The following is a 15,121-nucleotide window of genomic DNA, read 5'->3' as shown; positions in this document are numbered from 1 at the left end:
CCTAGCTCCCCCTGCGCAGTTCGCCCCCGTCTGGTTGGCTGGAGCTCCGCCCTTTGGCTCGACACGGACGACCGCCCGTGCGCTCGGCCGGCGACGGCGCGGCTAGCTAGTCGCGGACGCCCGCCTGCGCGCTCGGGCGGAGGTGGCACGGCTCGCTCGACGCGGACACCGCCCGCCCGCTCGGCCGGCGGCGGCATGAGTGGCTTGTCGCGTACGCCCGGCGGCGCGCTCGTCCGACGGCGGCACGGCTCGCTCGACGCAGTCACCTGCCCGAGTGCTCGGCCAGCGGCTGCGTGGCTGGCTTGTCGCGGACGCCCGGCGGCGCGCTAGTCCGATGGCGGCATGGCTCGCTCGGCGCGGTCACCCGCCCGCGTGCCCGGCCGGCGGCGGCACAGCCAGGCCGCCCCACCTGTGTGCTTGTCTAGGAGCGGCTAGCTCGGCGCAGCTGCCCTCCCATGCTCGAACTCGCTCGCTCGGCGCCGGAGATGGAGAAGATAGAGAGAGGAAGGGAGGCCGTAGGGAAGAAGGCTGACAAGTGGGTCCTATGTGTCAGTGAGTGTGAGAGAGAAGAGGAAGAGGGCAATCTTGTCCATATGAATATACGGTACCCTCCGTACGTCTGCCAGTGGGCCCAAATCACCTCAAATATCTATAGAGTTGCAATGACAGTGGCATAATTTCTTCAATAATAATGGTGTGCTCAACAAACGGTAGAATTATAATGGTGCGGATCCCGTTAACCCTTTATATAAAATCGGGTCCTAGCTCTTCCTGAGCTCCCACGAGGCCACGACCCACGTTTTCCTCCGGTCTATAATCGCAGTTCTTTCGTAGTTTCGTTCTCTCGCGTTTCCACCTATTCTCTGTAGGAAGCTATCCTTTACAGGTCCTACAGATCACGGTGTTCTTGCTACATACCGATTCCCAATAACAGCCGCACAGTGATCCTAGAGCAGCAGGCATTTGCTTTGCAATGGCCTTCTGCGCGGATTTTGCTGCGCTCCGCCCGTCGCCGGCCGACGTCCGTGTCGTCACGTCCGACGGGAGCACCATCCGTGCGCATTCCTCCGTTCTTGTGAGCGAGGCTTTCTTGTTCCTTTTCGTGTGTGAAATTGATGCGGATCGATTACCCGCCGCTGATTAGATTTCTCGCTATGCCTGCGTGCGCGCGTAAATCCGACGATGGCGGGATCAAGGCCGCGGCGTCCCCGGTCCTGGAGCGGATGATCGTAGGCGCGCGCCGCGGGTGGGACGCCGACTTCACCGTCCGCGTCCTCGGCGCGCCCGCCGACGCCGTCGTCGCCTTCCTCCGCTTCCTCTACTCCAACCCCAGGTAACAACAACGGCAACTACCAACAGCATGCCACGGTGCGCGCGCGCGGCCTGCCTTGCTTGCCCCGCCGGAGTAGATCCTCCTCGCTGATCGTCGCGCGTGCGGGCGTGATGCAGGGCGGCGGCGGCGGGGGAGTGGGCGGAGGAGGACGCGGTGGGCGCGCACGGGGCGGCGCTGCTGGTGCTGGCGCACGCGTACCGTGTCCCGTGGCTGAAGCGGCGCACGGAGGCCGCGGTGTCGGCGCGACTGACCGCGGAGCGCGTGGTGGACGCGCTCAAGCTGGCCGCGCTCTGCGACGCGCCGCGGCTGTACCTGTCGTGCGCGCGCCTCGCGGGCAAGGACCTGGACGCCGTGGAGCGGTCCGAGGGGTGGAGCTTCGCGGGCCGCCACGACGCCGCGCTCCGGCTCAACCTGCTCCAGCTCCTCCACGACGCCGACCAGGTGCGTCTCTCGCCGTGCCTTGCCTCCGACGGTTAGCTGTTACCAGTTAAGACATTGTTTTATGTTTTTTTTGGATTAAGAAACAAGTTTCCAAGTCATGGCAGCGTCAGAACTAGCACTTCTTTTTTAGAACAAGTGCCAGTTTTTTTTTTTTCAGAACAAGTGCGTATATGGATCATATCTCCATATGATGAGTCATCGTTGACAGCTCTTGATGGCTGTGCTGAATGCCAACAGTTCCATGACACGCCAGCATCTGTATGAGATAGTTCCTGCCCACCTAAAAATCTATTGAATTTTCACCTAGGCCTGGTTTAGATGCCATCCAAATTTTAAGTTTTTTCACTCTCTCCACCACATCAATTTTTAGCCGCTTGCATGGAGTATTAAATGTAGGTAAAAAAAATAACTAATTACACAATTTAGTTGGAAATCATGAGATGAATCTTTTGAGCCTAGTTGGTCCACGATTGAACAATATTTGCTAAATAAGACGAAATTGGTACTATTCATCAGGTTCACTTTTTTTGCAAAATGACCGAGGCCCTAGTCAGATGCTGTACTGATATAGCGATGTCTCATTGCCTGATAGAAACAAAGATAGTCCAACCATGCTGCTACTTAGCTTAGCACATCGGTGCACAGAGTGATGCAATCCTGAATTCTTTCAACTTGACACTAGAGTTTGGCACCCATCCTCCCATGGTACAGACCTACAGTCGAAATGCTGCTGTGCTCCAAACAGACAGTACAGAAATACAAATCGACCACGAGTACCACGATTCCGCACATCCTTTCCCATTTCCTGACGCGGACACGTCCGTCTCAACCATTTTCTTTTCCCTGGCACTGACAGAGAAAGGAGAGGTGGGAGAGGGAGCGTGCGTCGCAGCACGTGTACGGGCAGCTCAGCGACGCCATGGCCTTCCTGGACCGTATCTTCGCTGGCACAGAAGAAGCCTCGTCGTGCGAGGACGAGGACGGCGTCCGCCGGGGGCTCGAGCAGCTCATGCGGCACTTCGCCGCGTGCGGCGGCAGGACCAGGAAACCCGCCGCCTGCCCGCGCTGCAGGCGCGCGTTCCAGCTCCTCCGGCTCCACGCCTCCGTCTGCGACCGCGCCGGCGCCGGCGACGGCGGCGACCCTTGCAAAGTTGCCTTGTGCAGGTAAATGCCATGCAGATGAATCATCACACGACAATGTCGTGTAAAAAAATGTTTCTTTTTCATTTCTTTTTGGTGTGCGTGTGGACGAGCTGTAGAGGCAGTTGGTAGCAACACCAACAACACGAGGGAACAGTGCACAATTCTGTGGCTGCAAGTGTTTTGTCCCGCTGCTGGAGACGTACTCCAAGTTCTTTTGGTACAGTTGCACATGAATGGCATGAAAGAAAAAGAAACCTGAAGGACCATCTGACTATTGCTGAAAGTGCACGTGTCAGTGGATAGCATCCACCACAACCTCTATATCTACCATGACTGTACATGTGCCTTTCCCAGACCATTTGCTATATGACTGTACATGTGCCTTTCCTATTCCAGCAACCTCAAGGCCAAGATGCAAGAAGAGGGAGTGGACAAGACATGGAAGCTTCTGGTGAAGAAGGTGACCAGGGCTAGGGTGATGTCTGCTCTGGCCAGCAGGGAGGTGCCAGAGGTTGTGAAGAAGTCATGGGCCAAATACAGCAGCCGTAGAGCTGCCAGAATTAGATGAAAAAAGGGGGGAAATGAAGGAAATACAAATACTAGTTCTGTACATGTCCGACACAATCTTGGTTTACATTGTGTGCTTTGGCAGTATTCCTACTGTATTTTTTGGGGGGAGGGATACAGAAGTCACACTCTGCATATGCGTGTAGCCAAAGAAGCTTGATGCCTGTATATTATGTGGCGCCAAGGTTCAGTATGTACTCATAACACATTCATATTGATTCATGGTTTTCAATAAAAAAGGAAAAAGAATACACAAGATATTGCTTATTGCGTTTTCTTAGTTAACGAACTTTAAATTTCACTTGAATGTGTATGCTGAAAAATTACATGACAAAATACTACTTTTCAGACCGATATAACTTGGATGATTTTCCCCGGATTTTAGAAAATCCATTTTGGGGCTAAACAACTTATCTAAAAACTGAAAACATAGCATTCTGAGAAGAATTTTTAGTTTCAGAACTACAAAAGCTATGACGCCTTATCTAAGCAAAATGTGTTTTTTTTATTGTAGCATCTACTTCAAAAAGTTATATGATTTTTTTAGATCTCTATGTCTTTTTTTTTTTGGATTGACAAGAAAAAAAGAGCCTAACCAAAAACTCGAATATAGCATTTTGAAAAGAATTTTAGTTTGAAAACTATAAAGGTTATGATACCATTCCAAGTGAAATGGATCCTTGTTGATTTTTATATCTATGTAAAAAATATTTTTTGACAGAATATGTAAAAAAATTATAAGACCTTTGGAAATCCATAAGCTCTTCCTTATTAATCACCAAGAGAGGATATACAATATGAGTCAACCGTAAACGTCACTGGCATACGTAGAAAGCGTTCACGACGAGCCAGCGATATTAGCGTGTCCATGTCTCGCCAACGCATGTAACATAACAGTAGTGGCGAGTCACGACATGATCTCTGACGCGACTCAAAGGGAAAAGGCTAGTGCTCAAAATATTACTTACTTCAGAATGTGTTTGATTAACATTTTAATATTTTTTATTTAGAATAAAAAGAATCCCTCTCAAGGTGTGCACGGCAGCACGGGCTATAGGAGGCAGGCCGGCCAGCTACCTCGTTTGACTTGGCTATATGAGCTTTGCAAACGCCGAAACACATTTTAATGGGACCACGGAGTAGATAGATAGAGAAAAAAAAAGGCTGCATATGCATCTTTGGGTTGGCTAGCACAATCCTCGTGTTATGCACAAGTCACCGACCTCTTTGTTGAAAAGGTTAGCTTCGAGACATCGACTTCTGATTGCCAATTTGCTACTGTAGTAAGTTTTTGTGTAGACAGACCTCGATCACGGCAGCTCTAGGTGGGTCATACTGTTCATGCATGTAATTTCTCTACTAGTTCAGTTACGGTATTGCCCACCGACAGCTTTTAACCACATTAATTTGGTACGTCCTTAGAGAAGTTAAACTTAGAATAAAAAATAAAAACGGTAATGTTATTTATCTGAATTTGATTTGAAATAGAGTGAGTACTCAAGGATGTACTCTATCCGTTCCAAATTATAAGTCGTTTTAACTTTTTTAGTTCATCAATTTTGTTAGGTGTGTAGACATATTACGCCGCATTGGACAGTTGTGAACCTTAGTTTCAGCCAGCGTAGCGGTGTGTGTCTCTCTCTCTCTCTCTCTCTCTCTCTCTCTCTCTCTCTCTATATATATATATATATATATATATATATATATATATATATATATATATATATGGCTATTCAGTACCCAGCTACAGAATAAGTTATTCTGTAGCCACCTCCATTTACCATAATTTTATATACTAATTTACGATAATGTCAATATATATTTACTATAGTTGGGTTACTATAACACATGGGGATATTTACCATAACGTTATAGTAAACCACTTAGTAAGGAGTTACTATAATTTCATAAATTAACATAGTAATTATCGTAACTCAAAGTGGCTACAGAATAAGTTATTTTGTAGCCAGCTACAGAGTAGTAGTAGGGAGAGGCTATTCAGTAGCCAGCTACAGAATAAGTTATTCTGTAGCCACCTCCATTTACCATAATTTTATATACTAATTTACGATAATGTCAATATATATTTACTATATATGGGTTACTATAACACATGAAGATATTTACCATAACGTTATAGTAAACCACTTAGTAAGGAGTTACTATAATCTCATAAATTAACATAGTAATTATCGTAACTCAAAGTAGCTACAGAATAAATTATTTTGTAGCCAGCTACAGGGTAGTAGTTCTCTCTCTCTCTCTCTCTCTCTCTCTCTCTATATATATATATATATATATATATATATATATATATATATATACAGCGTCCACCGTTACATGTTGTAGCCACTGACAAAAGAGAGCAATTATTGTCTTTTACGTACGTTAATTAATCTCTGGTAAAAGTCCTAATCACTGGTTTGCTTGACCCTAGTCTACCACGGAGCCCTAGATAAGCCACGTGATTTTCACTACGATCAACGCCGCTCGCTTCTTGGGTTTCACAGTGCGACTGGTGCATGCAAGGCCCACATGTGAACCGGGAGAAACGATGAAAGCTACTCCGTCCTGGTTCGTTCCAGATTTCATTCTGGTTAGCACTGTCGTCCTAACTGTGAAACCACTCATCATGTCTGTAAGTCTGAACTCTCAACATTTGCTCTGCTGCAACCATCTTCGCTTCAGAGTTCAGAGAGAAACGAAAGCAAATGAATGAATGGATGAACGACACCAAATAAACCCGGCTTGTTCCTTGGGCTATCACTATCAGAGCACAGCAGCTTCACAGATTGAAACCAAAACACACCGCGGTTCTCCTTACAAGGTTCAGCAGAAACAAAACATTTTTACTCATATATATAGCTCCATACCACTGCTATCTATATCATCCTACTACTATGGTCTAATGGTCTATGGTCAGGGGGCAAAACTTGTGTGCACTGACACTGACAGACGGACGACTGCACACACGGGAGACCTAGAATGATCACCGTCACCGACCTACTCGTCGCCGTCGATGAGCTAGCAGCCTAGCAGCTAAGGATCCAGCCAGTTGTTCCTGGGCGTGTGCCGCCGCGCGCTCGCGTAGTCCCTCGTCATGAACCACCTCATCCTCTTCCTCTCCTCTGCCCACTGCTCGGCGTGCTGCTGGTTGCTGCCATGGCTCCCGCTTCTCGCCGCTACCGCCGAGCCTTCTCCTTCCACGAAACCAAAGACAAGTTTCAGCCGCTTCTCGGTGACAGAAATAAAACGGCAGCTGGTCACAACACAGTGAAACGATACGCGACCGGTGAATCACAGAGCGAGGATGTGCACTTACCAACAAGCACTTGCTGATGGAGCAGGGACCTGAAGCTCAGGAGGAAGATGAGAGCGACCAAGCTCACGAGACCAACGAACCTCATGCTGCGGTGTGCCGTCCCTCTCGCTCTCTGCAGTCCAGTAGAGCAGTGGGGTGACTGACGGGTAAGCAGGCGTTGTACGCGCGCGCGCGCGTGCGTGCATACTGCATATAATGCAGGAGCTCATGTCAGAGCATTTCCAACAAGAAGTACAGGTCAAATGGCAGGAGAACGGATTCAGATTGTTTATTTCAGAAGAGTTGTGAGCACAACACCTCTGCCATTTCGCCTTTCTTGGCGGCCTTGGGCTTAAACTAGGTTCCCAAGAACCTTACATGTCCTGCGAAGAATCTCTTGTTTCCGGTGCTCATCGGCGAGCGAAACCCAGGTCTCCCTCGCGGTGGCTGCATGCGGTCCTCTCCTTCCTGGGCCAAGAGCACATGCAGTGCAGACTGCAGAGCTGGTTCAGGTCCCGGAAAACGCCGTCCCCATCAACCAGCGGCATAGCCTAACGATCGAGCGAGCCACATGGCATGTATCTAACTTGCTGCACGCACTTGTAGAGCTGTTCTGGTCATTTTTGGATCCATGAAACTTGTAACGAAGCCCTGCTCGCTCGGTACTAATTCACTGGTTTAGTTGAGGGTCTAGCTGCTTCTGATGAATCTCAGCTTTTCTCCATGGCACAGGCATGCTAGCAAACTGAGATCAGCCTGTTTTGATGCAACTTCATTCTCCAAGAAATGATGGGCTATCCCTTTTTTTTTTTGAAATATATAGTAGTACCTTTTCATGCATTTGCAGAAGTAATCCATTTTTTAACAAAATTGCAGAAATGATGCTCCGTTGTAGCACTAAAAATAGTGGGCGTTTTTTTGTTGCCTTTTCGAAATAGGACTAGTGACATTTCAGGCTTTTACAGAAACAATGCCCTTGACAAAATTGCAGAAACAGAAGTGGATACTCCGCAGCACGAAAAACAGAAATCACAGTAGGGGCCGCATGTTTTTGTTACCTCTCCAATTTTTAGCTAGCTGTTGGCTAACGAACCGTTCACCAAAATTAATACATACTGAACCGAGACCTGTTATAGGTTCCAGTTTCTACAAATCCAGACGGCCAAACAGCCAAACGATTAAGGCAAATAGAAAAGAAAACAAAAACTAGACATTGTAGTTACCCGCTGCCAAATCTCAAAGAGCAGATATCACAAACACGATGCCAAATACACGCAAGTTGATGGGAAAACTGCACCAGATAACAGAACACTCTCCACATAGCGCTTAATTCACTTGTCGCAACAAGGATGGGGGAGTTCCATACCATCTCCCCCTGATAAATTAACAATTGAACAAATTTGACAATTCAGTTCACACAATATTCAGAAATATCTTCATGTTTAACTAGGCAGAACATAGACTCCAGTTCTAGCAAACAACTGAGTACCAAATTGCCATGGCAGTTCAAGCCTCGGGGATTTTGGAAGTTTCCCACTGCCAAATCTCAAATCCGCATATACAAACAAAGGTAAACAGGGGCCATGGTTTTTACAGGCTACGATAAAAGGAAGTCATATTAAAAGTTTCCTAACAGGAAATGTGCATACGTGCTCTATATTACACGCACATCAGGTAGCTCGCAGAACACGGTCAGTCATATGTCCATGTCAATCAAGGCATCTTCCTCTTCACCATCAGACACAACACCAGTTAAGAAGTCATCTCCTGATAATTTGCTGCGTTAAAAAGAAGAATATGTCATTAATTCATTATTGATTATCTTGTGTTCCATGTCAGAACCTTGCAGCTCGAAGCAAGCACCTACCTAGTGCAGTAACATCGAAAGCTCACTACTCGTTTTAGCTTCCTATTGTAGAAGTAGTAGTTGAACGACCATCTACAAGAAAAGGTTAGTATCCATATCAGAATGACGATTTAGATGCATAAGCTAACCATTACAATCCTATCTTAGTTCACTCAACATACATGGCCCCTTTCTCTAGAACTGGATCTGCATCAGAGTCTGGGTTATAGCTGTAGATGTCACACTCTCTGATTTTGATAACCTGAAACATAAGGTGTAAACATAAAATACAAGGACTATACAACCTCCAAACCAAACATTACAAGTGAATCCTGACCTCATCAATTGCTTTAGTCATACTGTCCAGAAGAGAACTGCCCTCATTTGTGGCTGCCCATTGCTGAACATAAGTCCAAATTCAGGTAGGCATATCAGACAGTGAGAAAGGAAAAACAAAGTCTGAGGATCATTTAAATTAAATGTGATAATAAGCCCAGTAAATCAATTACTGTATTTTTTCCTTTTTCAGAATATGCAGTCTAGCTAAACCAATCTATTTATATGAACAAAGTAAAAAAAATGCAAACCAAAAGATAAAGAGGAAATCATAAAGCATTACCCTAGAAGCATCAGATAAGTAGGTGTCTACCATCTGCTTGAAACTTTCCAACTCCTCTTCTTGGAAGAACAAGTGTGCCTGAACAGCACTGATAAGTGGACAAATGTTGACAAAAGGATGTTAAATTTAATCTGAAGGTCGTGCTATCATGAATGTGTGACATGACAGCCAGGAGACCTTAAGAAAGTTAGATATATCAAACACCAAAGACCAAGGGAAATGGAGAGAATTGAACTCTCAGCTCAAAGAGCAACGGTTATTAATCCGTCTGTCATACCATCTGACAACACCCCCTTAGGCTGGTAGGAAAGGACAAAAGCGGGTTTGCCATATCGCCCAGGGAAAGCTGACTATGGCATTACCCAAATATCCTTCCTCCCAGATTATATTAGAACACACTTGCTACAAAGACAATATTACCTGAAATCATAATCTGGATATATGTGGCCAAGAGTGAGAACTAGATATATCAATGTTTTCCGGCTGGACAAACATCAAACGAAAAAACAAGTTAGGCTATGTAAAAAGAAAATATGCATAACACAAATAGGAACTTTTGCAAACATACAACTGGGTCAAACCCCAATTTGCTGGATGCCTCAATGAATGGTGGGGCTTACCTTGATCTGGAGGACAAGTGCTCCACTGGTGAAGAAGGATCACTATCAGTGGACTTGCCAAGGTAATCAAGAATCTGAAAGCACAACAGAGAAGTTAGATTGGCATAATTACAATAGCATGCACCAATTCAAGACTCGAATTGAAACATCAACATTTGAAAAGCATGAATACATATAAACATCATACATGCATTCTTTGTGGGCTTTTAAATGAGAAAAAACATTAAGTTTTGCTTGGACAAGACTGGTGTTTCCCTGAAGAAGAAAAAAAATTCTCTAAAGATCCTAGGGAATCTGTGGTATCCCATTTGTGACATTCAGTAAATTTTAAATTAAAGAGAAACAATCTTTGGTTCCTGATCGATCAATCAAACAACTAAATCACATGCTCCCATTGACTTATTCAAAACAATGTTGAAGACCCAAACAGCATACAAGGCCACACGGAGAGTAGAAGATAAAGCCTAACATGACAGGTGGAAAAAAGCATAGGACTGCAGCTTGAAGAAGGGTGGCATTAAGCAATGAGGTTGTACATGAATCATTCCATGATTCTTCATGTATGAAAGATGATATCTACAAAACTAATGCCTGGTAAGCATCAACTGCATACATGAGAGAAGGTACCTAAACTCAGTTTCACATAAAGTATAACAGGAGAGGTCCCCTCACGAAAAAGCAAACACAGAAAGAGAGGCCCTCTTTTGCAATATATAACTATAAATAAAGGAAGCATATTAGAAGAAAAAGTGAGTGGAAGCAAACAAGCCCAAAATGGCTGAACCAACCAGGATTTAATGGACTATCTGAAAGTATCTAATCAATCAAAACACTTTGTTTTGCTCTACTATGATTCCAACCAGAGCAGACAAAATTTTCTAAACAAATCACTGTAGATTACACGTGATCTGTAGCCTTGTTGGAGAAAAAAATGATCTCAGTGATGATATAATTCATGGATCCGGGAAAGGCATGTACCTCATGTTCTAGGCTTATTGAAAGCCGACGGTCTGTCGCAGTGTGCTTGCCTGCAAATTAATATACCAGCTTATCCAAAACATATAGCTCATGCTCAACAAAGGATGCAATGGAGTATGTTCCTAGTTTCTTACATGAGAAGGCCTCAAGGTTCCCTTTGATTGTACAATCACCAAGGTTGAGCTGCTCGAGGAACAAATTTATACTGGAAACATAAACAAAACCACAAAAGTCAGTGAACTGGGGAGAACGAATCGCATGCAACCAAAAGCACACCAACGGCAACAGAAAACACCACGTTTACCTGTCGAAGGGGGTGTATTCTAAAAACTTCATGCTGGGTGGCTTGTGAACTCATAAAATAGTCGATCTGATCGGACGTGCCTCGCGAAGTGGGGTTCAGAACCCCAGCTGTGAAATTAACATGCCCATATCGATCAGTGATAATCGAAAGAGTTTAAAAACAAGTGACGAGAAACATATGAGAACCACAGATTGCAACAGGGGCGAGCACAATTAGCATATTCTTTGGCGATATTTATATGAATCGGAGCATCCATTTCCTTTCCACCCCTTGCACCAGGGGAGCGCGGACTCAACGTGGGAACAGGTTCGAGAATTCGGAAATTAAGCTGGTACCGCTAGTAAAATCCGCGAGCAAATTTGATGAATCGAAGAATCCGCCGCAGGAAGAGGATTTGGGTCCGAGAGCTCACGGTCAAAGCAAAGGAAAAAAGATCCTGCAGGAGGGAGCGAAGAATCTGTCCAAATATAAGGCTTGCTTACCAACAAAACGAAGAAATCAACCGAAGGCTGGACCGAGATGCCGCTCCACCGCAGCAGGGAGAGGGGAACGGGGACGGGGTCACGGGGGCGGGGATGGGAATGAGGAAGACGATGACGACCTCGCGGTGGAATATGCGGTCTCGTCGGCTGGATGCCTGGATCTGGATCGATCGATGCCAGAACGGGGCCGGGGCTGAGAGGCTGAGAGGCTGAGCCCGTGGCCCGTGTATGGCAAAGGTGTGGTCTGTATGGTGTGTCCGTGTGTGTCTCCCAAGTTCTCTTCTACTCACAATCGTTAATCAGGGCACGTATCGGTTTGGACTCGTCGCATAGGCGGTCTTACGTTACGTAGTACTATCTCCCTTCTATTTTATCTACACGTATAGGAAGATTTAAATTTTAAAAACTTTCATTAATAATTAGACTAATAATTTTTAACTATTATAATACAAGCTTTGTTGAGTTGTGACCAACTCTCTGTTTGGGCATTCGGTCTAGACCGATACGTATTTTGGTTTGGGTAAACCGGTTTTTTAAAAGTTCAGTCATTGAGAAAGGGGAACCGAAGTATCGACAGGAAAATCTGAGACGATTCGGCTACCCGAAATATCGGTTCGGTCTTTGGTCTCAACCGAACCTGACCGATCACCAGTGAGGACGAGAAGCTCTGATCTTACACCACACATGAAGCTAGATTTTCAATCCGTGGCTCCACGCACCAAATCAATGAAGAGAGAGAGACCTATGGGAAAATAGCAATTTGAGGTACCTCGAGTTCATCTTCACCATTAAACAGGAAGCCGGAGATTGATGAGCAAGAAGCCAACAACGTCGGCGATACGCATCTGCCTGGGCGGCAGTGCTTCTGGTAATCGAGGATTGAGGGTGTGGCAGAACCGTCCAAAATAACAAACTTACGGAGGCGCTCGTCTTCCACCAGAACACTAAGCACTCTGAAAGCAAGCTACAACAGGCGGTATCCGTCGGGCACACCCTAAGGGAGAACCCGAAAGATCCATATTTTTCCCTAATGATCCAATAATAAGAACGAGTTACAATACTTAATATATTTCATACATCCAGAGTTCTTAGAAATTTATTATTACGTTGCAAATGTCAGAGTGCGAAATATTAAACAGCGGAATATAAATAAACATCTATCGACAGGAAATAAGGATCCGTCTATGTCCACCAGAAAAATCCTTCACACAATGGTACTCCTCAAGCATTACCTGCAACAGGGGTAAATAAATCCTGAGTATACAATATACTCGCAAGACTTATCTGACTAGTGAGAATAATTTTCCAACTCCAAGGGATATGCAAACCTTTATGATTTGCTAGGTTTCCTTTTACAGAAAGCAATACTAATAGTAAGTCCTTACTTATGTTATTATTAGGAGCCATGGTTAATTTATTATCTAGCCATTCTATGTAAGCAACTATTCTACTTTCAAGCAAGAGTTGAGCAATCAGTTCTATTTCATCACCTTTTATCTTTCAGTTCTTACTATGGTGCTAAACCGTAGACAAGCCGTACCGGATCGCCCGACGATTCACGAATCAATGCCCCTAGCTAGGTACACCGAAAACACACTCCCCACTTGTACTTCAGGCACAAGCAGGACCAACCCATCATCCTCCTATTCTGGGGTCCAGGTCCCCGTCCAAACTTAGACTCTAAGTCCTCGCTCCTAAGTCTCGGGCTTAGTGCGGTGTAAAGACCTCCATCATCTCCACCTCCAATCAGTCGATCTGGAAAGAGCCAGAATCCACGACAAGAGAGCAACAAGTCTTCCCTGCGCCCATACCCAAGTATGTGCTCGGGATAATAAATTTGTGACTTGCCTAGAGCCTTATGCAACGGTCGGTCCTTAACCGACATAGACATGGAAAAAGTGTAACCAGGCTATGCCCTGTTGGCCACAGGACACAACCTCTTATACCCACCAATACCCAAATCATATCCCTGTCCGGTCATCATTTTTTTTTCCACCATTTTATCATGAGTGATCATAATTATCACCTATTGCGAGTAACGGTAGGTTACTCGCGTTACCGAAATTCTGAGCATAGCAGCTACTCGACCTGTACTAGTAGGACTCATAGGTAGATGTATTTATGCATGTAGTTTCTATAAAATGACTAAAATGTAAATGCACATCATATATATATTCAGTGATCAATAAAAATATAGGTTATGCATCGGGGCTTGCCTTAGGTAGGCGGTGGGTCAACAAAGTCAGCACCAAAAGGCTTTGGGACTCCCTCCTACACGAGGATCTCCTCATACTCCTCAATGATCTCCTCGTAATCTTGTTCGTTCACGGGCACGAACTCTACCAACTTATGATCTACATGCATGAAATAATGATGCAACACTTAGTAATATGACAATAACAGCTCTTAAAATAAAGATACATCTATCAAGCTACTAAGCGAGTTCTACCGACTAAGGTGCTAAGTTACCTACTATTAACACTAACAAGTATGAAGCATGACATATATTATCTTAGCAACTAAAGGTATTCTTACTCTTAATACCGATTTACTCTATATATGATAGAAAAAGGGTACTAGCTATTCTATTTATCAATCTACCCTAGTGCTACAAAATTACAGTGAGTATATAATAATCTAATGATCCTACTGTAAAAATTTTATGGCTAAAGCTACCATCAATTTGCCACAAAAAATCCTACAAATATTAATCTACATAATACTAAGCTCTCTAATTTAAATTTATAAACCTATCATTATTATACCTAACTGTAAACTAACTACACTAACCGATAGAAGGCATTTTTGTGAACCCAACAAATTTTGTTTAACTATTTTTGGACATCTATAAGATTTACTATAATTCATCAAAGTTTAGCTTGAAACTAAAATGTATCACGCGGCCCGCGAGCGAGTGGCTCGGCCCAACCCGACGCAACGCGCGCACGCTGCACCGCGCGGCCCACACGGGGGCGCGGCCCAGTCCACGCGACGACAGCCCGTGATGGGAAGGACCCACGTGCATCGGTCATCTTACGAAAACACCCTCGACCTTTTTGGTAATAACACGAGTACTAAGAGCACTATTCTGCCAGTCTACGATTACGCAAAATAGTCCCTAGAAATAACCTATCTTCACAACGACGATACCCCCGGGCACCCGCGCGCGTACCGGCGCGGCGACGCTGGCCCGGGTGGTTACGCTGGCCACACCAGCCCTTCCCCGCCCTAACTACTGAGCTAATACCTACCTAGGAGTGAACGCGAAGCACTGGGCGAAGGAAGCACGATCTGGGACACCACAGCAAGGCCGGACCACGGTGGTGGAGATCCTGCAACCACGACAGTGGCATTTTGGTGAGTTACAACAATGTCGGAGAAATTAGGATAGCTACTAAGCTCAAGGAACCCACCACGGAACCAATCGAGGTGGTGGTTCGACTGAAGATGGCCCAAGCCGAGCTGGCCGCGTGCACATGGACGGTGC

The 15,121-nt window shown here is 45.4% G+C and overlaps 2 protein-coding genes across 2 annotated transcripts; one reads left to right on the top strand and one right to left on the bottom strand.

Annotated features, from left to right (window-relative positions):
• Positions 1–790: 790 nt before the first annotated feature.
• On the top strand, positions 791–3,734 carry LOC136462305 (BTB/POZ and TAZ domain-containing protein 1-like). Its single transcript, XM_066461411.1, has 5 exons — positions 791–1,075; positions 1,197–1,333; positions 1,450–1,774; positions 2,631–2,938; positions 3,314–3,734. Exons 1-5 carry the CDS (start codon positions 974–976, stop codon positions 3,483–3,485), a joined length of 1,044 nt encoding a protein of 347 aa, XP_066317508.1. The 5' UTR covers positions 791–973; the 3' UTR covers positions 3,486–3,734.
• A 4,463-nt stretch (positions 3,735–8,197) lies between these two features.
• Positions 8,198–11,865, bottom strand: LOC136462303 (uncharacterized). The gene is made up of 11 exons (XM_066461410.1): positions 11,635–11,865; positions 11,153–11,259; positions 10,983–11,053; positions 10,849–10,898; positions 9,871–9,944; positions 9,671–9,733; positions 9,251–9,338; positions 8,969–9,031; positions 8,814–8,893; positions 8,653–8,724; positions 8,198–8,563 (listed from the first exon to the last, which is right to left on the bottom strand). Exons 2-11 carry the CDS (start codon positions 11,182–11,184, stop codon positions 8,482–8,484), a joined length of 675 nt encoding a protein of 224 aa, XP_066317507.1. The 5' UTR covers positions 11,185–11,259; positions 11,635–11,865; the 3' UTR covers positions 8,198–8,481.
• Between the last annotated feature and the right edge of the window lie 3,256 nt (positions 11,866–15,121).

Source organism: Miscanthus floridulus, chromosome 7 (assembly GCF_019320115.1).
Source record: "Miscanthus floridulus cultivar M001 chromosome 7, ASM1932011v1, whole genome shotgun sequence".
NCBI classification, from domain to species: domain Eukaryota; kingdom Viridiplantae; phylum Streptophyta; class Magnoliopsida; order Poales; family Poaceae; genus Miscanthus; species Miscanthus floridulus.
Note: the sequence above shows the minus strand (reverse complement) of the source record. Positions and strands in the feature narration are given on the sequence as shown.